Genomic DNA, 27,083 nt, shown 5'->3' on the forward strand with positions numbered 1-27,083 from the left:
GCCCCTCCCATCACTGGGTGTTATCACGTGTATTTAAGTTTGTGAAGTCACTCACATGGATCATCGTTTGGGAAAAGGCTACACCCACCTTCCATCACTCCCTATTCCTCACAAAGACTGTTTGGTTGTAAAGACTTTTTGTGTTAACTGCTTGTTCCAGCAGACATCATATATGAACATTTTTGTTCTTTTATTTTGATATTAGCGCACTTTTGTAATCTATGTTTCACATGTTACAATTTTTTCATATTTATCTTTTTTCCAGTGCTGCTTTCACTATTTACTGTACTCTAAGGTTCGCGCACCTATTTTCTTGATTTATATATATATAAATTATTATAATTTTTTTTTTTTTTACAGGTACTGTTGTGGAGGGATCTGGGGGTCTAAAAGACCCCAAACCCCTCCTGCACTTAAAAGCATTCAAAACGCCAAGTTTGGCTGTTTTGAATGCTGTCATTTTTTTCAATCTGGCGCCGAATACCCGAAAGTGAAGTCATGACATCACTTCCGGGTTTTTACATGGAGACCCAATCAGAGCCAAAAGCGGATTTGGTCTTCTCTTCGGCGGCCGTGCAGGCTGGTTGCCTGGGTCTCCCGGTGGGACAGGAGACCCGGGTGAGCCGCGGAAGGCAGAGGGAGGGGGAGCCCGCTCCTGGTAATGACAGCAGAGTGGCTTCTCAGCCGCATCGGTTGCCATTGCAAGACAGTCGACCGTCGGCTATGGACGCCGGTACCGGGGTGATGCCTCTAGCTGCAGGCATCACTCCGATACACACACTTTCCGAAATATCTGCAATATCTGTCACCTCCGGGGGCCGATTCCGATATATCGGGGAAAGTGCAGATTGGCCCTCGATATATCGGTTTTGCTGATAATCGATCGATCCCTAATATATATATATATATATATATACACACACACACACAGATAGATAGGATAGATATAGATTATTTTTCAATTTTATTTTTAAAACATTTATATTTTTTTTATATCCTTTGAATCATTAATTTTTTATTATTTGATGAAAATAATAAGAAAAAAATGAAAACAAATGATACAGGATGCTAACTTGATCCAGTGTCTGCAGACCATGATGGCTGACTAACCAGAAATCCCAGCACTACCTCTGCACTTGCTGACTGGTTCGGCAGGAATGGGGGGGGGGGGGGGGTTCATTGAATGGTGGGTGGGTATAACCTGAAATGTTGCTATTCAGGCCTGTAGTCACAGCACTGCAGTGTATCAGCAGAAATCTTGGAATAGCAAACTCACAACCTTTACCTGCTGGCTGCAATGGGGTAAATATATAAATAGATTTAATATTTTTATGCCAATTTTATTTTTACCCAACTCCTAAATATAGAAGTTCATGCAAATTCAGCCTGCCTAGGAACGCCCATTCCTCCAGATGGACATCCACTCATCAAAGCAATTGATATTTGCATAACTCCTCCCAAGAGCCCACCCACAGCTTGAATCAGGGCTGAGGAAGCACCCTTCCAGTCCCTCCCACCAGCCATGATCTGCCTGCTTTGCATACAGAAACACTGAGACCCAGGGACAGTGGTGTATTTAGGTTTTGTGCTGCCCTAGGCCTGACTAAACTTGTGCACCCCCTAATTTAAATATGACCCACCTCTTCCTGTAAAGGCCACACCCCTTCCTGTTTATGACCAACCCTGTCATCTGTAAACCACAGTCTATCAGTGCCCATCAGCGCAGCCTCATCAGTTCCCATAAGTTCAGCCTCATCAGTGCAGCCTTATCAGTGCCGCCTCATTACTGTCCATCAATGCAGCATATCAGTACAGCCCCATCAGTGCAGCCTTATCAGTACCCATTAGTACAGCCTTATGTCACGGGATTAGTAAGATTACTCCTTTCTTTTAAGATATTTGGACTTGCGTTTGCTGCCACTGATTGTAATTATAGGATTATTTCACCTATTTGTATAAAAAAAAAAAAAAGGAAGTCCATAGTCATTATACAAATACAGTAAAACCTTGGTTTGAGAGCGCTTTGCAAGACAAGCAAATTTAAAAAAAAAAATTTTGACTTGATATACAAGCGATGTCTTGATATACCAGTAGCATCATGTCACAACTGGGTATAAAATAGAAGAGAGGCGCCTCTAAGTGTAGCAATAAGGTTACATTTAATGAAGGTGCAACATTTAGCAACTCACATGGTTGATGATTAAAAGAGGCACACCTAAGAATGCAGGCATCCGGGGTTAAGCTTTCCACATAGACCGTCCTCCGCACTGTAATCTTCATCACACCCTTCCACGCTGCGTTCCAAAGTCTCGCTTTCAGATCGCTCTACTGCAGGGTAGTCTTCCCAATCACAATTGCAGACTGACATCGGTGAGAGCCGGTGGTTCAGAAGATAGTCTATGTGGACAGCTTTACCCCGGATGCCTGCATACTTAGATGTGCCTGTTTTAATCATCAACCATGTGAGCTGCTAAATGTTGAACCTTCATTAAATGTAATCATATTGCTACACTTAGAGGCGCCTCTCTTCTCTTTTATACTCTGTAGCTCCTGCTGGAATTTGCTTCTAATCCCCTTGTAGAGGCGCCATTTGTGGATGGACATTTTATGGTTACACAACAATCACATTGCTATAATCTTTGTATATGGACTATAAACTGAAGGACTTATGAATAAATAGTTGTGGTACGAATCATCTGAGTTTCCATTATTTCTTATGGGAAAATTTGCTTTGATATAAGAGTGCTTTGGATTACAAACATGTTTCCAGAACGAATTATGCTCGCAATCCATGGTTTTACTGTAAGTGAAATAATCAGTGGCACCAAACACAAGTCCAAATATCTTATAAGATAGGAGTAATCTTACTAATCCAGTGACATACTGCGATAGCACATATGACATAAGTAGGTCCAAAATATTATTGCCATCATATACAATTAAAAGTCTTAATTGTATATGATACAATTCAATATGCTCACTCAAGGACAAGGATGTTTAAAGAAATGAAATTATAATATTGACATGATGCCTGCTATACCTGGGGGCAGAGGAGGGTAGGTGGAACATTAGGCTGCAGTGCCCCCCTTTTAGCATTGGGGGTCGTTGGGCCAGTTGTATTAAGTGTGGTCGGCGGCCTGCGGCCTCTTAACATGTCCTCACCCGTCGGTATTTTCAGACTGGCAGGTAGCAGTGTGACTGCTTTATGGGGATGCCAGACTGATTTGCATCCTGGGCCCTGCCCTCTGGTCCATTTCGCCTCATAAAACTGGCACTATATATTAAAAGTGTAGCACAAGCCGGCGGGGACTTTTTTCACGCAGGAGCCAGAAGGAGGCTGTTTTTTTTTTTTTTGCTGCCCCCCTGCAAAGTGCCACCCAAGGCCTGGGCCTTGTTGGCCTAGGCCAGGATACAGCACTGCCCAGGGACGATGACTGGGTCTAAAATAAGGTGTGGAATGAAAACAGAAAGGTTTTGTTTTAAAATGTAAATTAGCATATTGATGACGGGGGGGAAGGGAGGAAAAATCCAAAATTGAGACCGCACTCAAGGTAGTATGATGAAATCAAATGAACTCCTTTATTCTTTATAAATGAAGCAAACAGTGCACAAACAGACGTGTCGGGTTGACGCGTTTCATAACCACATGTGTGGTTATGAGTAAGCGATCTACAGCATCGTGAAACGCGTCAACCCGACACGTCTGTTTGTGCACTGTTTGCTTCATTTATAAAGAATAAAAGGAGTTCATTTGATTTCATCATACTACCTTGAGTGCGGTCTCAATTGCGGATTTTTCTGCGTTTGGATGACGGATCTGACCTGCACCAGGCTTTGAACTTGCACCTGAGCGGCTTTCCTTTTGTTTGTTCCGGGGGAAGAGAGGAACCATTGAAGGTAAACTAGCAAATTAAACTTCAGCTTTAATATGACAATTGCAATCATTTGGAAAGTTTATGTAAAATGTATTTTTTCATGTTAATGATTGGCCACCGTTCTGCTGCAGGAAATCATTTAAGTAAGAGGAGGCGACCTCCCTGAATTTCTTATTGCTTCTCTATGGACTGGAAGCGTGCGGCCGCTCACATCCAATGTTTGGCTTCCATAGACTTCCATATAAAAGTCTGGATTGAATTTGAGTAGAATAAAAATCAAAAAATAAACCGGCCCAAATTTAGCCGCCAAACAAAACTTATTTGAAAAAAAAAAAAGTGCATCTAAAATAAAGGTCTCCGCAGAACGGGAGGAGTGCGGTTTAGTCACTCGGCAAGTCCCTCGATTTCCCACAAAAAAAAAAAAAAAACAACTTCTAGGTTACAATTCGATAATAAAAAGAAAAAAAAAAAAAAAAAAAGAGAAGGATTGTGCCAACTTTTTGAGAGCGCATTGTGAAAAAAAAAATATTGTTTTCTCTGATTCCGTGCCAGACCTAAAGTATGAGTGTTCTGCTAGAACTTCTCTATAAATATCATTTTATGTTCCTTCAATCTGCACTCCAATGTTTATGCAATTTTACATGAATATATGTCCTGGCAGATTACACGGCTAATTAGTGGAGGGTTTGGCCTCATAAAAGATCGCGGTTCTACTCAGACGCATAGTTACCCGAAAAAAATAACACGCAATTTGATCGCTGGAAGATGATGCGTAAAATAATTTTTTGCTCCCTAATTGGAGCCTCAGTGACACCTTCAGGACTGAGTAAAGTGGACCAAGCATCAGATATATATTTTTTTCATGTTAAGTCCAGGCATGCTGAGCAAGGTGCTAGTGTAACACTTTATTACAGAGATCACAGCACTCCCCCCCCCCATGCTTTCATATGTTTCTCACTCCAGAAGGATGGCACCATCTTTGTTCAGACATCACCCAGGGTCACCATCTACTTCCTGGACTGGGATGATGGCTCAGAGATGACACATTCATGAAAATCCTGGGGCCTGGGCAGTTCTTGGATGACACGGATCAGCCCCTTTCACCTTGTGAATTGCTGCAACATTACAATATTGTAGTCTGATCACTGTGGGGGGGGGGGGGGTGTCAGGGGACTGAGGAAACGTTTCCTTCTGCCTGCAGCAGACTGAGGACATCTCAGCTCAGGGAAAGTCACCAGACTAGGGCTTAAAGCATGGGTGTTCAACCTGTGGTCCTCCAGCTGTTGGAAAACTACAAGTCCCATAAGGCATTGCAAGGCTGACCAGTACAAGCATGACTACCAAAGGCAGAGGCATGATGGGACTTTTGGTTCCACAACAGCTGGAGGGCCACAGGTTCAGCACCCCTGGCTTAACCACTTAAGCCCCGGAAGATTTTACCCCCATTCCGACCAAGGGGTATTTTGCGATTCGGCACTGCGTGACTTTAACGGACAATTGCGCGGACGTGCGACGCTGTACCTAAACGAATTTGGTGTCCTTTTTTTCCCACAAACAGAGCTTTCTTTTGGTGGTATTTGATCACCTGTGCGATTTTTTGATCACGCGCTATAAACAAAAAAAGAGCGTCAATTTTGCAAAAATAGCAATATTTTTCACATTTTTTTATATGAAATTCTCCCCCAAAAAAATGTAAAAATCAAAATTTAACATTTTCGGCCAATTTGTTTTATGCTACCTATGTTTGGTAAAAAAAAAAAAAAAATCGCAAAAAGCGTATTTTGATTGGTTTGCGCAAAAGTTATCGCGTTTACTAACAAAGGGAAAGATTTTTGTAATTTTCGTTGTTTTTTTTTTAACGCGCAATGGCGGCGATCTGCGATTTTTTTTGCGGTACTGCGACATTGCGGCGGACAGATCGGACCCTTGACTGACATTTTTGGGGTTACCAGTGACATTTCTACAGTAATCAGTGCTATATATATGCACTGTTACTGTAAAAATACACTGGTAGTGAAGGGGTTAACTTTATTTGGGAGGGAGGGGCTGTGTGTGTCCCTAGGGGCGTGCTTTCTACTGTGATTGGCTGTGGCTTGAGCTGTAAGGACACTGATCAACGGATCTACATAGTAGATCCATGTGATCAGTGTCTTTACAGCGAGGAGAATGACAGGTGGCTTGTTTACACAAGCTGCCTGACATTCTCCCTCTCCCCCGCCGATCGCCGAGTGGCCGGCGGACATCGGGTCCGCTGGTCACACGCGCGGGGGGGTCCGTGACCACGCGGGAGCGCGCCTCCGGCGGCGCGCGCTCGCTCCCTAGACCCTCACAAGCAAGCAACGTAGCCCTACGTTAGTTTGCCTGTGAGGGGCTGACCGCCGACGTAGATAGTCGTGCGGCGGTCGGCAAGTGGTTAAAGTGGTTGTAAAGTCAGAAGGTTTTTTTCATCTTTATGCATTCTATGCATTAGGATAAAAAGCCCTCTGTGTGCAGAAGCAACCCTAATACTTACCTGAGGTCCATCTAGATCCAACGATGTTGCAGGAATGTTTCGGCTGCCCGGAACTCTCCCTCCTTATTGAGACGGCATTGGCTCCTGCTGCTATCAAAGTCAGTCAGCCAAAGAGGAGAGAAAGGGGGAGGGGCCGGGCCTCGGCTCCATGTCTAAATGGACACAGAGAGCTTTAGCTTGGCTTGGGTGCCCCCATAGCAAGCTGCTGGCTGTGGGGGCACTCAAGAAGAAGGTAGGGCCAGGAGAACCGAAGAGGGACCCGAGAAGAGGAGGATCGGGGCTGCCCTGTGCAAAACCAACTGCACAGAGGAGCTAACTATAACAGGTTTGATATCTTTTACAAAAAAAGAAAAAAAAAACGAGACTTTAAAATCACTTAAAAGTATAACTAAAAGACAAAACTTTTTTTTTTTTTTTCCCATTTTGGATAAAGTGTAGAGGGATTAGGATCCCTGTCAGTTTTTATTGCTGTTTGTGTCCCAGTAAAGGAGACTCACACTCTCCTTTTGTCTGATTTGCAATGATCATTAAAAGTGAAAGTAAAAGAAAATCCCAAATTTTGGGTTGTCCCCAGTTAAGTAAGAGAGGGGAAATCTTCCAACGGGGACACTAGTTCTGGTGACCTGGGGGGGTCCCCATGGGACTCCCTTCAATTGCAGGGATTTCCTCTCACTTCCTGTTGTGGTTATGGGACAGGAAGTTAAGGGAAACCTCCACAATGGGACACAGATGAAATGAACAAACAGGGGTTATAACCCTCCCTTATTCTATCCAAAATGAAAAAATAAACAAATAGAATTTTTGTAAAATCTTACCGTAAAATTAATTTCTCTTACGTCCTCTGACAGTCGCCGCCCATTCATACAGTCTTCACGATTGGGTATAGGCCTTCTCCGCAGGAGCAAGCTAGGCAGTAATTTTGTTAATACAACAAACATTAACATATAGACACAACCACAGGGGGCCGTCCCTCTGGCCTATATCCTCCAGCCAGTACCACTCTAATCCAGTTATGTAGCAAGCAGTCCATGAAAAACCATCAACCTCAAAGAGAGGGGCGGGGGCGGCGACTGTCAGAGGACTCAGAGAAATTAATTTTACGGTAAGATTTTACAAAAATTCTATTTTCTCTTACGCCCGCTGACAGTCGCCGCCCATTCATACAGTCTTCACGATTGGGACGTCCCAAAGCAGTGTAGATGTGAGGGGTGGGAAGACGCAACCTTAAAATAGGCAACGCAGCACCCAGGTCAGAGAAAAAAACTGAACTGAATCAATGGGGTAAGTTAAGCTCAACAGGAGCGAACCCAGGAAAGAAATGAAATAAATGAAATAAACCCCATGAGTAAGAGACATTAAAAATAGCATGTCTCTTTAAACCACTGCCGCACTCAAAACTTTGCGGCCAAAAGAAGCATCCCAAGATGCCAACACATCAAGTTTGTAGAACTTAGAAAAGGTGTGTACAGACGACCAGGTCGCCGCTTTGCACACCTGAGGCACCGACGCCTGGTGGCAAAAAGCCCAAGACGCACTAACCGCTCTAGTAGAGTGCACCTTAACAGGGAAGGGAGGAACCTGACCCTTAATCGAATAAGCCTGCACAATCGTCTGTCTGATCCATATGGAAATGGTTGCCGCAGACGCCGCTGTACCCTTCCGAGGTCCCTCAGGAAGGACAAACAGACAATCCAACTTCCGGAAGGAGTCCGTGGCGCAAAGGTAAACCTTGGATCGCCCGGACCACGTCCAAGGAGTGTAAGGCAAATTCCCTGGGATGCTTAGGCTTCGCACAAAGCGAAGGCAACACAATATCCTCATTGAGGTGGAAGGCTGAAACCATTTTAGGAAGAAAAGACTGATTTGGTCGCAGGACCACTTTATCCATATGAACCACCAGATAGGGGGAGCGGCAAGACAGAGCTGCCAACTCAGACACTCTGCGAGCAGATGTGATAGCCACTAGAAAGGCAACCTTGTGTGACAACATAGGCAGAGGGGTCTCTCTATGTTCTCAAAGGAAGGTCGTTGTAAAACGGACAGAACCAGATTCAGGTCCCAGGGAGTTAAGGGGGCCTTCCTCGGGGGAGCCAGATGACGCACCCCCTGAATAAAGGTGCGAATCAAGGAATTAGACGCCAAAGGGCACTGAAAAAGAATGGCCAAGGCCGATAATTGGCCTTTGATCATGGCCAGCTCCAGGCGCTGATCCACCTTAGTCTGTAGGAAGGCCAAAACCCTCGCCACTGAAAAGGAGCGGGGGTGAAGACCTTGTGACTCACACCAGGCAAAATTTGCCCTCCAGGTGCGATGATAAATCTTCCCAGAGGAAGCTTTTCTAGTCTTTAGTAAGGTAGGAATGGCCGCCGACGGGGTACCCCTGTCTCTCAAGACTTGGCTTTCAACATCCAAGCCGTCAAAGCCAGCGACTGTAAAGCAGGATGTATAATCAAATTGTGTTGCGCTAAAAAGATTAGTGATAAATTCTGACACTTAAATCAATAGCATCAATATACTCCGATTGTGGAAGTGATATAAAGCAATAATAAAAAAGGATAACAGTCCAACCTATAAAGTGATATAAGATTACCGTATATACTCGAGTATAAGCCGAGTTTTTCAGCATGTTTTTTCATGTTGAAAATGCACCCCTCGGCTTATACTCGAGTCACTGACTGGAGTGTCTTTTTAAAAATGGCGCCGCTCGGCGCCGACGTGTCACTGCGCATGTGCCGCATGCCCGGAAATAGCCGAACGTGTTCGGCTTTTCCCGAGCATCGGTGGCGCATTTGCGGTGACGTATGGCGGCGCGATTTTTAAATCGAAGACGGCGCCTCACCGACAGGTAAGTGAGATGCCTCCGCAGCCCCTGTATTTCCTCATGCAGTGCTGCAGGCATGGTACAGGACATTCTCCTGTGCCATGCCTGTAATTACTGTGCCATGCCTATACCTACTGTGCCATGCCTGTAATTACTGTGCCATGCCTATACCTACTGTGCCATGCCTATACCTACTGTGCCATGCCTGTAATTACTGTGCCATGCCTATACCTACTGTGCCATGCCTATACCTACTGTGCCATGCCTATACCATGACCTGTACTATGCCTATACCATGACCTGTGCCATGCCTGTACCGTGACCTGTGCCATGCCTGTACCATGACCTGTGCCATGCCTGTACCATGACCTGTGCCATGCCTGTACCATGACCTGTGCCATGCCTGTACCATGCCCTGTGCCATGCCTGTACTGTGACCTGTGCCATGCCTGTACCATGACCTGTAACATGCATGTACCATGACCTGTGCCATGCCTATACCTTCACCTGTGCCATGCCTGTACCATCACCTGTGCCCTGACCTGTGCCATGCCCTTACCATGACCTGTGCAATGCCTTTACTATGACCTGCGCCATCTCCTGTACCATGCCCGCAGCCCCTATTTTGTGTCTCGTGGTGGTCCAGTTGGGTCCAGTAGCTGCTGCATTTCCCACCCTAGGCTTATACTCGAGTCAATACGTTTTCCCACTTTTTTGTGGCAAAAGTAGGGGTCTCGGCTTATATTCGGGTCGGCTTATACTCGAGTATATACGGTAGAAGTAAAAAGTCCTTCAATGCAAAAAAAATTCCAACTGAATAAAAATAAAAGTCTTATAGTGAAAAAAAGGAGAGGAAATGGTGAGTCCCAGATGAAAGGAACCACGAGTCCCAGCAGTGATGGAATATCCTACAGAGTTTCCACTGAATGGCACCCGTGATTAAAACAGATGTAAGGTTGGCTGCTTACCAGATTTCTATGGTCATTTAATTTAATAGATGGACCACATAAGCGCTTATCATCAGTAGGGGCCAATCGCAATGATCCCGCAGGACACTCTTTTAGAATGGCAGATCCAGCTGGAGCAGATATAAGGCCAATCCTCACATGTAAAACGGTAAAGCCCATGGGAAATGGTCCAAAAGATGCACATAGCTTAATAACGTAACAAGCCAATTTATTAAAAAAGGTTGCACTTACTAAAATCATAAGGTACTCTGTCAGGAATCAATAATTCAGTACACAAAGATCCAAGTTGCGGCGTCCCGTGTGTAGCAAATAGAGATCTCCGGTCTGTGTTGGGGGCGTGGCTTCGACATATCCAGAACTGCCCTGGGCGGAGATCTCTATTTGCTACACGCGGGACGCCGCAACTTGGATCTTTGTGTACTGAATTATTGACGTGCGACCAAAGGAGCCTCGTCCAAAGCCGCGTCACACAGGTACATCAAAGCCTGTACCATTTGGTCCAACATGTCCAGCGCAGAAACCGACTCTGCTACGAGAGTGCGCCTAAGCACCTTGGCCCATTCTGCAATAGTCTGAGAGACCATCACTGAGGCGAACACTGGTTTCAGCAGGGGAGCCGCCACCATATACATGTGGCGGGAAAGTGTTTCCACACGTCTATCTGCCGGGTCCTTAAACACCGGGGAGTCTTTCCAGTCTGGACACAGTGTGGTCTCCACTTTAGGAACCACAGTCCAGCGATTATCAACCGAATCCGCAAAGGGATAACGGTACTTAAAAACCTCTTAGGTACCACCAGCATCTGTTTAATGGGACGCCATTGGTCATTTACCATTTCCTTCAGGATCTTGTAGGTCCCGAAGGAAACCCACTTACCTGCCATGGAGGGCTCATCATCAAAATGTAAAGTCTCTTTAACGGAGCTAATAAGTGCATCTACCGCAGCGAGTTCACGTGCTGTCCCAGAGGATGAATCCCCCTCCTCCATGTCCGACTGAGAAGACGGGGACCCCTCAAGGGGGGCGTCGTCCGTGGCAACCAATTCAGGCTCCGAGTCAAAAGACAGAGGGCATAGGCCGTTTCTTTGTAACTCAGACACCAGCAGATCATTTTGACGCTAAAGTCGCAAGTGCGGCAGATAAAGAGGCTAAGGAAGTGGGATCAAGAGTATCTGAACCAACAACTAGGTCTGTGGGGAATTTGCTATCCTGGGACTCCATATTAGCAAAGTGCAAGAAAATGACACTGGCCCTTTAAAACGGCGGTTCCGCGGACCCCCATTGCAAACTGCACTACAGGTGGAGACTTAACTAAAGCTAAACTAACAAGAGAGTGCTAGCAGAAATATAGCCAGAGAAAACAGCAAAATCCCCCCATAGTGTCCCTATACTTGCCACGCTGCTGTTGAGAAGTCTGATTAAAAAGAGGAAGTGACCTCACGCTCCTAGAGGCAAAAGCCAGCCCCGAGCCTCAAAAAAATGGTGCCTGATAGAGTCAATGGAGGAAAAGCACTTAGAAAATGGCCGCTGCCCAGACAGGACATCGGCCCACACTAAAGTTGGCGCCCGATCGGCGCTGGCAATGAGGATGGAAAATGGCCGCTGCCCTCACTCTGAGGCCAAAACAGCCAGCCCTTACCAAACATGGCGGCCAGGCGAACAGCGCCAAACGCTGCAAAAAATGCCTGCACTGGCCCCCACCGGGATCTGCACAGAGCACCCCCCGGGGAGAAGAAAGCCCCCACACTCCCCCATATGGCGGTCTGCACTGCAGGAGCGCCCCCGCAGGGACAAGGAAGGTAAGACACAGAGGGCCATGAGGGGGATATTACAGCAAACTTTACATGTACCGCCATCCCCAGAGTGGGCCCACTCAATCCCCCCTCCAAACCTGTTCCCAGGGACAGAGGGGTAGTAGTACTCACCATACAGCGAACATGGGCACCGCTCAGACACGGAAGGATGCTAGCAACACCCGGGCATTCTGAAGTTGAGACATCCCAGCGAAGATAGGAAACTTCGCAGGCTCGTCCCCATTCCTAGGGGCACTGTCGTTGCAAGGCCTGGGCGTACCAAAAGCCTGCGACGCTCGATGGATGTCTGGGACTCCATAAGGTTTTATATTAATCAGTCCGAGGCCCAGTTCTGCTGACGCTTGTAGTCCTCCAAATTCTGACTAACTAGCGTAGGTGAGAAAAAAATAAAAAGCTATTTTTTAAGAGAAAAAACACTTTTCAGAAATAAAACAAGAAAAAAAAAAAACGGAGACACTAGGTCCCAGCAGGAAATACCAGGCTCTACTCCTGACGCTAGGCAGCAAAGAACTGGATTAGAGTGGTACTGGCTGGAGGATATAGGCCAGAGGGACGGCCCCCTGTGGGTGTGTCTATATGTTAAGGTTTGTTGTATTAACAAAATTACTGCCTAGCTTGCTCCTGCGGAGCAGGCCAATACCCAATCGTGAAGACTGTATGAATGGGCGGCGACGTCAGAGGACGTAAGAGAAAAAAAAAGTTTTGCATACAGTTTTACTTTAAGGATGGCTTTTTTTTTTTTTTTTTTTTTTTTTTTTTTTTTTTAAAAGGTGGAACTTTCCGAAAAACAATAACGTTGCTGTATATTGCAAGAAATTTTACATGGATTGTAAATGTACTGAAAGGTCCACATTAGAAAGCAAACTAGTAGTAAGTAAAAAGCCAACAATGTGCAGGAAACAATGACATTATCCTTAAAGTGGACCAGTCATCCACCGGGAATAGCCAATATTTACCACTTGCCAACCAGCCGCTGTACTTATACGGTAGCGGGTCGGCTCTGTCCCGCGAAACGATGTACCTGTACGACGTTTCGCAGGACAGCTAGTAAGGGCGCGCGAGGCACTCGCTTGTGGGGATTGGCCACAGGAAGAGCCAATCAGCGGGTCTGGCGGCCACAATGTCTGCTGGGCATCCGCAACCGCTCCCCGATGTAAACACAGCAGACCGCTGTTCTATCAGTAATGAACACAGGAACCCTGTGTTCCTCCAATTTAGGAACACAGGTCTCTTGTGTTCATGTAGCAAGCCCATCCCCCACACAGTTAGAAAGCACCCCCTAGGGACACATTTAATCCTTTGAGTGCCCCCTGGTGTTAACCCCTTCCCTGCCAGTGTCATTATTACAGTAACAGTGCATATTTTTAGCACTGATTACTGTAATAATGACACTGGTCCCCTCAAAAGTGTCAAAAATGTTAGGTAGGTGTCCGAGCTGTCCATCGCAGTGCCGCTAAAAATCGCAGATCACCACTATTACTAAACAAAAAAATAAAAATGACATGAATCTTACCCCTAGTATGTAGACGCGATAACTTTTGTGCAAATCAATATACACTTATTGGGATTTCTTTTAACAAAAATATGTAGCAGAATACAAATTGGCCTAAAATGATGACAAAAAAATTAGATGTTTACATTTTTTTTTATTGGGAATGTTTTATAGCAGAAAGTAAAAAATATTGTTTTTTATTTTTTCATTTTTCAGAATTGTCGCTCTTTTTTGTTTATAAAATGGAGAAGAAAAAAATTAAAAATCGCACAGGTAATCAAATGCCACCAAAAGAAAGCTCTATTTGTGGGCAAAAAAAGGACATCAATTTTATTTGGGTACAGCGTCGCAAGACCGTGCAATTGTCAGTTAAAATAATGCCGAATCACAAAAATGGCCTGGTCATTAAGGGGGCAAATTCTTCCGGTCCAGAAGTGGTTAAAGTGCCCTCCTTTTTTTTTTTCTCTGGTCTCTTGGCCAGTCATTGGAAATCTGCTTTTTGCGGCAGCAGCAGAGGGCATAAAGCGCTAATATCGTGTGACATAATAAATGGGGACTTCCACCATTTTATTCTTCAGGGCTTCTGATTTCAGATAATATATCAAATTTGGGGGGGGGGGGGGGGGGTTTATGAGATCTTCAAGCCTGACATGATTTTTTTTTATATACAGTGCCTTGCGAAAGTTTTCAGCCCCCTTGGACTTTTTGACCTTTTGCCACATTTCAGGCTTCAAACATAAAGATATGAAACTGTAATTTTTGTGAAGAATCAACAACAAGTGGGACACAATCATGAAGTGGAACGAAATTTATTGGATATTTCAAACTTTGTTAAATAAAAAAATGGAAAAATTGGGCGTGCAAAATTATTCAGCCCCCTTAAGTTAATACTTTGTAGCGCCACCTTTTGCTGCGATTACAGCTGTAAGTCGCTTGGGGTATGTCTCTATCAGTTTTGCACATCGAGAGACTGAAATTTTTTCCCATTCCTCCTTGCAAAACAGCTCGAGCTCAGTGAGGTTGGATGGAGAGCGTTTGTGAACAGCAGTTTTCAGTTCTTTCCACAGATTCTCGATTGGATTCAGGTCTGGACTTTGACTTGGCCATTCTAACACCTGGATATGTTCATTTGTGAACCATTCCATTGTAGATTTTGCTTTATGTTTTGGATGATTGTCTTGTTGGAAGACAAATCTCCGTCCCAGTCTCAGGTGATTTGCAGACTCCATCAGGTTTTCTTCCAGAATGGTCCTGTATTTGGCTCCATCCATCTTCCCATCAATTTTAACCATCTTCCCTGTCCCTGCTGAAGAAAAGCAGGCCCAAACCATGATGCTGCCACCACCATGTATGACAGTGGGGATGGTGTGTTCAGGGTGATGAGCTGTGTTGCTTTTACGCCAAACATAACGTTTTGCATTGTTGCCAAAAAGTTTGATTTTGGTTTCATCTGACCAGAGCACCTTCTTCCACATGTTTGGTGTCTCCCAGGTGGCTTGTGGCAAACTTTAAACGACACTTTTTATGGATATCTTTAAGAAATGGCTTTCTTCTTGCCACTCTTCCATAAAGGCCAGATTTGTGCAGTATACGACTGATTGTTGTCCTATGGACAGAGTCTCCCACCTCAGCTGTAGATCTCTGCAGTTCATCCAGAGTGATCATGGGCCTCTTGGCTGCATCTCTGATCAGTCTTCTCCTTGTATGAGCTGAAAGTTTAGAGGGACGGCCAGGTCTTCATAGATTTGCAGTGGTCTGATACTCCTTCCATTTCAATATTATCGCTTGCACAGTGCTCCTTGGGATGTTTAAAGCTTGGGAAATCTTTTTGTTTCCAAATCCGGCTTTAAACTTCTCCACAACAGTATCTCGGACCTGCCTGGTGTGTTCCTTGTTCTTCATGATGCTCTCTGCGCTTTAAACGGACCTCTGAGACTATCACAGTGCAGGTGCATTTATACAGAGACTTGATTACACACAGGTGGATTCTATTTATCATCATTAGTCATTTAGGTCAACATTGGATCATTCAGAGATCCTCACTGAACTTCTGGAGAGAGTTTGCTGCACTGAAAGTAAAGGGGCTGAATAATTTTGCACGCCCAATTTTTCAGTTTTTTATTTGTTAAAGTTTGAAATATCCAATCAATTTTGTTCCACTTCATGATTGTGTCCTACTTCTTGTTGTTGATTCTTCTCAAAAAATTACAGTTTTATATCTTTATGTTTGAAGCCTGAAATGTGGCAAAAGGTTGAAAAGTTCAAGGGGGCCGAATACTTTCGCAAGGCACTGTATCGGTTTGTAAGAAAATAAATAAAAAAATAAATACCAACCACAGAAATGGCAGCCATTTTTCTCTCAGGACAGGTCCACTTTAAGCTAAAAGTTTGTTCATTATTTTACTGACCTGTTCCAAAACTCTCCTCGCCACACAGCGACAGCTTATTGGCGTCCATCAAGTTCCCGAAGAATTTCCACCCGGTCGGTGTCTCGTATAAGGCGATCTTTGTAGCTTTTGCCACTCTTAAAAAGAAAAAGAAAATAATATTGCAATTAAAACACCGGATTAAGGTTTTCACACTTCACGCAATATTTTCGGAGCGCCCCCGTCCCTACAAAGGATCAGATTTTTTTTTTTTTTTTTAAAGTTCATATAATTTCATTGAAGGAGTTGGACGCATAGACCTGCACAACACGCAATAAACACGTCCACTTTCTAAAACTTTTATGGAGTTGCACATCTAAGGGGCGGACAGGATTTGGAGCTTTTTGTTTGCAGCCTGTTGCCAAGACAGAGCCGAGGACGGGGTGTAAGGAGGAGAGTAAAGTTTATTTTATACTTTTAATCTAGATTTTAATATTTTACAGTATGCAGTGCTCTGACCTCATGTGTTTTTAGTGGCTGGGATACATTCTTTAATTTATATGCAAGCGAGAAGCATTAATCATAGGTGAAAAAATGTGTTTTTACTGAGTCCCCGGGGGGCGCTCACAGGACGGAGAGTGGACAAGGATCAGCCTTGTAAAAAGATCTGCTGGCGGGGTGAACTTCACTCTTCTGCACCATTCATTTATTCTATTGATTGGACTTACACTTTATATTTCCATTCATTCAAAATTAAAGTTACACTGTAACCCTTTAGGAGACCTGGTGCCCAACCTCTAAACTGGGGGCCACATGCGGCCCTTTAGCCCTTTTTGTGTAGCCCTTCGACCCTTGCAGTCACCAATCTGTATTTCACTATTGCCCTCTTATAGTAGTGATTTCTAGCAGTCTCACCTAATAGGTCCACAGTCTGCCCATCATTTGCATGATATCTGCAGCCTCTGACCATCTCCTGCATCATGTCTGCAGCCTCAGACCATCTCCTGTATCACGTCTGCAGCCTCTGACCATCTCCTGCTTCACGTCTGCAGCCTCTGACCATCTCCTGCATCATGTCTGCAGCCTCTGACCATCTCCTGCATCATGTCTGCAGCCTCTGACCATCTCCTGCATCATGTCTGCAGCCTCTGACCATCTCCTGCATCACGTCTGCAGCCTCTGACCATCTCCTGTATCATGTCTGCAGCCTCAGACCATCTCCTGCATCATGTCTGCAGCCTCTGACCATCTCCTGCATCATGTCTGCAGCCTCAGACCATCTCCTGCATCATGTCTGCAGCCTCTGACCATCTCTTGTATCATGTCTGCAGTCTCTGACCATCTCTTGCCTCATGTCTGCATCTCTGACCATCTTTGATATCATGTCCACCACCTCTGACCATCTCTTGCACCATTTTCTGTAGTCTCTGAAATCATGTCCCCAGTCTCTGACAATGTCCTGTATCATGTCATGTCAGCGAAAGAAATAATAACCCATAATTAGTATCAATAGGAGGAATAGTACCCCATCATTGGTGTCAGTGGGAGGAATAGTACCCCATCATTTGTATCAGTGGGAGGAATAGTGCCCCATCATTGGTGTCAGTGGGAGGAATAGTGCCCCATCATTGGTGTCAGTGGAAGGAATAGTGGCCCATCATTGGTGTCAGTGAGAGGAATAGTACCCCATCATTGGTGTCAGTGGGAGGAATAGTACCCCATCATTGGTGTCAGTGGGAGGAATAGTACCCCATAATTGGTGTCAGTGGGAGGAATAGTACCCCATAATTGGTGTCAGTGGGAGGAATAGTACCCCATCATTGGTGTCAGTGGGAGGAATAGTACCCCATCATTGGTGTCAGTGGGAGGAATAGTACCCCATCATTGGTGTCAGTGGGAGGAATAGTACCCCATCATTGGTGTCAGTGGGAGGAATAGTGCCCCATCATTGGTGTCAGTGGGAGGAATAGTACCCCATCATTGGTGTCAGTGGGAGGAATAATGCCCCATTGTTGGTATCAGTGGCAGAAATTATGCCCCAAGGGCAAGAGAAAAGCAAGCAAAGGGCAGCAGTTTGGAGACCACTGGTATAGAGAATTATATGTGGGGGGGTTTCATAAAAATCTTCCTGAAGGTGAACTTACACTTTAAAAGAACAGCGAATGTAAAAATGCTTTGGTGTCAATAAAATACCTTATGGTGGAATAAATACCTTATTGGGAATAAAATTGTTTTAAACGTACTTCACCATGTATGGCCATTCTTTTGTTTAACGGTGGAGGCGGAAGCTGACCCAACAAGTGTGAAGGCTACACAGGAGAAGTTCTGGTCCTTAAAGATCCTGGGCAATGTGCAATAATCTTGAGGGTCTTAATTTATCTGCAATCTGGTGAGTGGGGAACCTTAAGGGGCACCTTGTCACTTTGCAAGCACCTGAATTATTTTTTGGCACCTTGGCACCTTAATTGGATCACTTTAAGGACTTTTTGTTTCAAGCATTGAACATTCTTTTGGAGTATATCTAACCACTTATGTGTATACATGCACTTTATAATTTATTGGATATTGCATATTTTTTAGCACTTAGCACTTTGTGTATATGATCCTTTTATGCACTTTATAAATTATTGAATATTGTTTATATATCACAGCACTTATCACTTTATTGAAGCTAGCGCTGCATAAATTCGTTTTTATCACATTTTCCACTTTCTGCTATGTGACATTCCCCAAAAAAAAAAAAATTAAAAAAAATTTAAATTTAACATTTTAGGCCAATTTGTTTTCTGACACATTTTTTTTTTTTACCAAAAATATCGCAAAAAGCGTATTTTGATTGGTTTGCACAAAAGTTATCACGTCTACTAACTACGGGAAAGATTTATGCAATTTTTATTGTTTTTTTTTTTTACTAGTAATGGCGGCGATCTGCGATTTTTGCGGACCCCTAACTGAGATTTTTGCCACTTTTGGGGGGACCAGTGACATTACTACAGTAATCAGTGCTAAAAATATGCTCTGTTACTGTACTGACACTGGCAGGGAAGGGGTTAACACTGTGGGCTATCAAGGGGTTAAATGTGAGCCTAGGGGAGTGATTCTAACTGTATGGGGGTTGGGCTTGTGGAATGATCATAGAGACATGTGATCCTATATAGAAGGATCACAGGAGCTCTGTGATCATTCCAGAGAGAAGAACGATCAGCTGTGTTTACAACAGCTGACCGTTCTTCTCTCTCAGCGGGGGGAGCGATCGCGGGTGTCAGGTGGCAATCGGAACACCCCTAGCTGCAGGCGCACGAACGATGTAGCCCTACGTCGGTTTGCGCAGGTGGGCCGGCCTGCCGCAGTATATATGTGGGGGGTCAGTCTGCAACCAGTGAAGGCCTCATGCACGATGGATGTTCTAAAAACGCCAGTAGCTTTGTTGTCAGTTTTTCAGTGTTTTTCAGCTTTTTTGCATTGGCATTTTTCAGCGTTTTTTAGCTAAAAATCACCTCTGCTATTTTAGTAACTCCTACTTTCCCACAATGCAATGCTTGCCAGAATTGCATTGCATGGTGTTCAAAAGAAAAAAAAAAAAAAAAAAAAAAAAAAAAAAGAAGGTCTTACAACATTTTGGTGCAAACGTGGACCCTTCCCCCCCCCCCCCTGAATCAAAATCGCATCGCATGGGTGTGAGCACCCATGCAATGCGATTCTGTCAAGCTCACTGCATTTTGCAATCTGTTTTGGGGGGGTCTTGTTTTTAATGGAACATACATGCCGAATAGGAGCCTATTGCTGGCAACGTCACTGGTGCAACTCTGACTTTGCGGGGCCGCACCGATTCCCAAAAGTAGTTTCTGCACTAATTTTGGCAACTTCAGGGTGATTTCAATAGACATCTGTGCATGAACCGGTACAGATGTCTGTCAAATTGCCCCCGAAGCCTGTGTGTGCATGGACACATAGGATAACCTGCTGGGGAGTTTACTGGCTGCAGAAAAAAAAATAAACGCCTGAAGCCACAAACAACAGCTGTAAAAATGTCCAGTGTACATGAGGCCCAAGCTTTTTTTTTGGGTGGAATTTTTTACAAAAGGTATACATACATACACACATATTACATATTATATATACATATTATATATATATATATATATATATATATATATATATATATATATATATAATGTGTATATAATGTGTTTTTAGGGCACTGCTAAGCCACTGTTCATACCGGTGTGACTTGTCCTGCAATTGACAGTTCCAAATTGCATGACAAGTTGCACCACATTGCCGGCAATGGAACCGTTTACATTGCCGCAGCGATTATGAAAAAGGTTCCCGCACGACTTTTTACTGATTTCATTGTGACTTGCATATACTTCAGTTAACCACTTTACCACCGGAGGATTTTGCTGTCTTACGTCTGGGCCACTTTTTGTGATTCAGCGCTGTGCGAATTTAACTGACAATTGCGCGGTCGTGCGACGCTGTACCCAAACAAAATTTACGTCCTTTTTATCCCCACAAACAGAGCTTTCTTTTGGTGGTATTTGATCACCTGTGCAATTTTTACTTTTTGCGCTATAAACAAAAAAAGAGCGACAATTTTGAAAAAATAATATTTTTCAATTTTTTTTATATGAAATTCCCCCCCAACAAAATGTAAAAATCAAATTCTTTTTAAATTTTTGGCCAATTTGTTTTCTGCTACCTATGTTTGGTAAAAAAAAAAAATCACAAGAAACGTATTTTGATTGGTTTGCGCAAAAGTTATTGCGTTTACTAACTAAGGGAAAGATTTCTGTCATTTTTGGTGTTTTTTTTTTTTTTTTTTTAACGAGTAATGGCGGCGATCTGCGTTTTTTTTTTTTTGCGGTGCGAAGTAGCGTCGCCCCTATGTGAACGGGGCCATAATAGGGTAACTCCACTTTCGTGGAGGGGGTAAATAAGCAAATAAAGAAAAAAACGATATAGCATAAACAACTGCGACAGAAATCATATTGTAATTGAATGTTATAAAAAATAACCTTTTCTTTATAATCTGCAGCTGTTGTAATGTTCTGAAAATGCAATACAATATGGCCACCTGGGGCTGTTCTGTACACAGAATGTATACTGACCACACCCCCCAGAAACATCATTTCCTGCTTGTGTGATTGGCTCACTAATTTTCCCAGAAGTCTGCACTAAGATACAAGTCAGATTTCTGGCATCCCCTGCAACAAAAATGTCATTTTTGGTGAGATACTCCCAATAGGAACACGTCTAAAGGGATGCAGGCCCAGCAGATTTCCTCAGAGCCCTGCAGCTGCCACAGCTGATAGATAATTATGAAACCACTCCCATTAGACCCACTCAGCACAGAGGAACAAACAGGGATTCCTTCAGAATAACAAAAGGTAGAAATCTGCAACAAAGTTTGTTATAATCCTTGCAATGTACAGAGATCACCCAGAGGGGAATGTTTTTTTCTCAACAAAAGTGGATTTACTCTTTAAGGATCACCATTACAGCCAGGCAACATCTACAGAATGGGAAGCCGCCAATGGCAGCCTCCATTTTTCTCTCTGGAATTATTCCCTTTAACAGATTTAACCCCTCCCATCCTCACCGGTCCAGAGCTCCGCTGGTTGGCATGCTCCTGGCCAGCCCTCGCACGCCCGTCTGCTGGAAGTAGGGAATACTGAAAATATTGGCTGCGATGACCGCTACGGAGTCCGAAGGATTGACGAAAAATCCATTCTTCCCAAGAATCATGTTCCGGTCCTGACAAAAGGAAGAGCAAGAATAACAATGAGTGCCACATATTTAGCTTAGCAAGTGGGGAGATCACCAGCATGGGCCACATAATGGTATAACCGCGTGGCATGGTGTGACACCACAACCCACAATTCTGGGAGAAAGTTCCCTATGCCTACGCCGGTTTGGCCGCAGCGCGATTATTTGTGTGGTTTACCTGTGCTTTTATGTTTGGTCCCATTCATTTCTATTAGACTGCATCTAAAAATAAACTAGGTCCGACAGGGAAAACCCTGCAGACAAGGAAAATGGGGATTTTAATGTGCCCAAAAATATCAAAAGAAAAATAAAAATCGTAAAAAATGTAAATTTTATTGAAAACAAAATGGTAAAATCGACATGTAGAAATACAGTCTCCCATAACAAGGCACATCCTAAAATACGATGGATCGACACGTTTAACCCACAGTTTGGGTTTCCTCAGGATTCGGATGTATTGGCAGACTTGTAAAAGAATATATATAAACCCTGGATAAAAGCACAAAACTAAAATCACATAAACCAAGCCACGAAATCTAGCAGAATTGACTGGAAAGTAACCGGTTGGTCTAAGCAGGGACTGGGACTTGGCGGGTCTATGTGCAGCAGGGACGCTGGTTCTCTCATATGGAACTCTTTCCTTTATTAGATATACATTATATATCCTTGGCTGTGTTTGTAAGGTATAGGCTTACTAAGCTTTGAATTTACCAGCACTTAATATTTGATTGTATTCATCGATGGCTGTGTTAACAAATCTTGTAGGGGATTATAGGTTTCTTTTTCCTGCTTAGACCAATAGGATAATTTCCAGTCTATTATTCTTGATTTCGTGGTTTGGTTTATGTGAGATTTAGTTTTGCTTTTATTCAGGGTGTATATTTATTCTTTGACAAGTTTGCAAAACATCCAGATCCTGAGGAAGCCCAAACTATGGGCGAAACGTGTCAATCCATTGTATTTTAGGATACACCTTTTATATATTGTGTTTTCTACAGGTCGATTTTACCCATTTTGTTTTCAATATAATTAAAATTTTTTACAATTTGTTTTTCTTTTGATATTTTTGGGCACATTAAAATCCCCATTTTCCTCGTCTGCAGGGTTCTCCCTGTCAGACCTGCTGGACCCCCCTCCCACAGCTCTGCTCTCTCCTTGTGCAGGGCAACTGGTCTTGTCTCCGCCCCTCCTGTTGTTTTCTGCATGCAGTCTATAGTAGGTGGGGCTGATCTTGTCTCCACCCCCCTCCTGTAGTTTTCTGCAGGCAGCCTGCAGTGGGTGGGGCTTGCTGGGTCCCTCCCATAACTCTGCTCTCTCTCCTTGTGCAGTGTGACCGGTTTCATCTCTGCCCCCCTTGTTATTTTCCGCAGTTAGCCTGAAGTAGGTGCTGGGCCCCTCCCACAGCTCTGCTCTGGTGATGTCACTGCTACTTTTACAAGGTAATGTCTGGGTTAGCAGAGGCATTTGGTGCACACGAAATGGATTTATATCCTTTCTGGTTTTGGAAGAATATATTTAGGTTGAAAGTGGTTGTGCCTGGAGTTGGTCTTTAGTAAAAGTACCTAATTTTAGTACCTTACCCCGTCACCATCGAACGCTGCCCCAAAGTCGTGCTCCCCAGTCTTCATTGTCTCCACCAGCTCCGATGCGTAGGTCAGGTTGGGGTCAGGGTGGTGCCCTCCAAAATCTTCCAGAGGTAGGCAATTTACAGCAGAGTTTGCCGGGGCCCCAAGCTCCTCACACAGGATCTTCTTTATATACGGCCCAACAACTGAGGAATGGAAACAGAAACATCATGGAGAAGCTGAGCATTAAAGTTGGGCCCCAGACTTTTTTCTTTTGGAACATTTGTAATGAGTTTTAGAAAAATAAATAAAATGAGAAGAATACATATATAGCAGACAAAATAATTAAAGGAACCCGGCCAACGCGTTTCAGGGGCATTACAAGACCACCTTCATCAAGACTATCGAAAAACTATATCTGAACTTGTGAAGCCCTCCTCCTCCTATTTTTCTGGGACGTTGATCCAAGAGCAACTACAGCTTCCACTGTGCCAGAGAGAAACCTGCCAGTAATCTGAAAACCAGAGGACACACCCAACTAGGGCACCATATACCACCAGAGGATTGCAATCTTATAATAAAAACCTGACAGGGCTCCTGACTCTTCTACACTCTAAAATTATGAAAAAAATTGGCTAGAGATATCGTTTAATTCATAGAGAACATGTTATGAATTTGCCCCCCAGACAGATTACCTCCATGCATGGCGTCGAGCCGGATAAGCAGCCGATTTTCTCCTGATAGAAGTTCTTTTAAGGCACTAAAGTCAAAGATGTTCCTCAACATGTTTCCGTACGCCTCCACCGAATCCACAATCTCAACTGTGAAAGAGCACAAATGAAAAGAGATGAGATCTGGTGATCCTGCCATGAAGGTCCTTCTTCAGGCACTTCCTGTTATGGGGGGGACAACGCTCTGTCTCCCAAATGTGCTCCAGTGTTGGCATCCTGTTACATGGGAATCAGATGGAGAATAGAATGTGTTAATGCACATTACAGAGTCATGGCCCACTGTTGTCACCATCTGAACTCACCAATGTGACATATTCAGAGATTCGGATTTATCAGAATTTCCGAATCACAATACTAATGAATTTCAACAAATCCAAAATAAGTTTCAACAAAACGAATTTTTCAAAATCAAATTGGAAACCTATTGCAATCAATACAGTAAGGGCTCTTTCACACGGGCGGTCCGATCAGACCCGCCTGTCAGTTTTTTAGGCGGATCTGATCGGATCCTCCATGCAGCTCTATGGGGCAGCGGATATCAGCGGAGACACCTCCGCTGACACCCGCTGCCATCCGCATCCGATCCTGTGTGTGAAATCTGGACGGATGGAAACCCTATTTTTCCATCCGTTCAGTAATCGGAGCGGATCAGATCTGATGAGAGCGGACAAGTGGTCCGCTCTCATCCGATCCCCCATAGAGGGCAGCGGGGCCTGTGACACCTCCCTCTCCGCTCTGCAAGCGGAGACGGAGCTGTCATCCGCCGACTCAGCGGGGATCGCGGATCGATCCCCGCTGAGCAACACGGATCTGCCTACGGAGGCGGACCGTGTGAAAGAGCCCTAAGGCATAAAAGTGAAATAGGATGATAATTCCTACTTATGCTGCTCTATAAAATATAATAGAAAGTAAAACAATAAAAACTGAATGGAAAATTAGGAATAGAATAGAACAGAATAAAACCGAATCAGTGTGTTCAGATGTTTTGCCTTTTTAAAAATGGGACTGTTTACATCTGGGAAACCGAAAGTGAGGAAAATGCTCGTCGTTTCCGGTTTCCTATACCATAAAGATCATCGGGGACTTTCTGGCCGTCAACAATCTCTATGGTCAGCCAACAAAACCACCAGCTGCGATCCTGGGTTCCCTGTTGACGGGAGAGCCCAGGAAGGCAGCAGAAGGAAGCCAGTGAAGGCTGCTGCCTATAAAAGCGATCCAGTGGTCAATTAGCCGCTAGGATAGCTTTTACAAAAAATAGGATTGCTGGCTGAAAACAAAGATACTGGGATAATGCCTGTAGCTGCAGGCATCATTCTGGTATAACCACTGCAACTCAAGGATGTACATGGATGTCCCTGGGTAGCAAATGGTAAAAAAAAAAAAAACATTTTATACAGAGCTGTATTGTGTCTTTATATCAGCCCCAATTTCAAATTTACAGTATCTCACAAAAGTGAGTACACCCCTCACAGATTTGTAAATATTTTATTATATCTTTTCATGTGACAACACTGAAGAAATGACACTTTGCTACAATGTAAAGTAGTGAGTGTACAGCTTGTATAACAGTGTAAATTTGCTGTCCCCTCAAAATATCTCAACACACACAGCCATTAATGTCTAAACTACTGGCAACAAAAAAAGAGTACACCCCTACGTGACAATGTCCAAATTGGGCCCAATTAGTCATCTTCCCTCCCCGATGTCATGTGACTCGTTAGGGTTACAAGGTCTCAGGTGTGAATGGGGAGCAGGTGTGTTAAATTTGGTGTTATCGCTCTCACTCTCTCATACTGGTCACTGGAAGTTCAACATGGCACCTCATGGCAAAGAACTCTCTGAGGATCTGAAAAAAAGAATTGTTGCTCTACATAAAGATGGCCTAGGCTATAGGAAGTTTGCCAAGACCTTGAAACGGAGCTGTAGAATGGTGGCCAAGACCATACACTGGTTTAATAGGACAGGTTCCACTCAGAACAGGCCTCGCCATGGTCGACCAAAGAAGTTTGAGTGCACGTGCTCAGCGTCATATCCAGAGGTTGTCTTTGGGAAATAGACGTATGGGTGCTGCCAGCATTGCTGCAGAGGTTGAAGGGGTGGGGGGTCAGCCTGTCAGTGCTCAGACCATACGCCGCACACTGCATCAAATTGGTCTGCATAGCGGTCGTCCCAGAAGGAAGCCTCTGCTAAAGATGATGCACAAGAAACCTGCAAACAGTTTGCTGAAGACAAGCAGACTAAGGACATGGATTACTGTGACTAAGGAAATGCAGACTAAGGATATGACCTGTGGTCTGATGAGACCAAGATAAACTTATTTGGTTCAGATGGTGTCAAGCCTGTGTGATGGCAACCAGGTGAGGAGTACAAAGACAAGTGCGTCTTACCTACAGTCAAGCATGGTGGTGGGAGTGTCATGGTCTGGGGCTGCATGAGGGCTACCGGCACTGGGGAGCTCATTGAGGGAACCATGAATGCCAACATGTATTGTGACATACTGAAGCAAAGCATGATCCCCTCCCTTCGGCAAGGCCCTTCCCTGGGCCACAGTGCAGTATTCCAACATGATAACGACCCCAAACACACCTTCGAGACGACCACTGCCTTGCTAAAGAAGCTGAGGGTAAAGGTGATGGACTGGCCAAGCATGTCTCCAGACCTAAACCCTATTGAGCATCTGTGGGGCATCCTCAAACAGGATGAACAGTACAAGGTCTCCAACATCCACCAGCTCTGTGATGTCATCATGGAGGAGTGGAAGAGGACTCCAGTGGCAACCTATGAAGCTCTGGTGAACTCCATGCCCAAGAGTTAAGGCAGTGCTGGAAAAGAATGGCGGCCACACAAAATATTGACACTTTGGGCCCAATTTGGACATTTTCCCTTAGGGGTGTACTCCCTTTTGTTTCCAGGGGTTTAGACATTAATGGCTGCAGGGCTTATTTTCTCGGAGAATAGGTGCAGGAACTCACCCCTTCTGAGTCACCCATTGTCTCCACCCACTACCCACCTCTGAGCATTGTCCCTTGGTTCCACCCCCTATCCCCCTCCCACTCACAGCAGCAAAATAGCTCACCCAGAAACAAACGATCCACCCCAGCATCATTAGACCCCCTCCAGTAGCAACAACCACTCTCCCAGCAACCAGTATCAATAGATAAGCCAACAATA

At 44.3% G+C, this 27,083-nt stretch overlaps 1 protein-coding gene across 2 annotated transcripts in view; it reads right to left on the reverse strand.

Moving 5' to 3' along the window:
- Nucleotides 1–27,083, reverse strand: part of PGM1 (phosphoglucomutase 1) — a 96,036-nt gene that overhangs the window by 17,268 nt on the left and 51,685 nt on the right. For both annotated transcript variants that reach the window (XM_082265160.1, XM_082265159.1), the window contains exons 4-7: nucleotides 23,877–24,002; nucleotides 23,197–23,387; nucleotides 21,450–21,604; nucleotides 15,890–16,005 (exon numbers count right to left, since the gene is read on the reverse strand). In XM_082265160.1, the coding sequence (XP_082121286.1) occupies nucleotides 15,890–16,005; nucleotides 21,450–21,604; nucleotides 23,197–23,387; nucleotides 23,877–24,002 (588 nt within the window). The remainder of the gene's footprint in view (nucleotides 1–15,889; nucleotides 16,006–21,449; nucleotides 21,605–23,196; nucleotides 23,388–23,876; nucleotides 24,003–27,083) is intronic.

This window comes from Pelophylax lessonae, assembly GCF_965119305.1.
Source record: "Pelophylax lessonae genome assembly, chromosome: 8".
Lineage (NCBI taxonomy): Eukaryota > Metazoa > Chordata > Amphibia > Anura > Ranidae > Pelophylax > Pelophylax lessonae.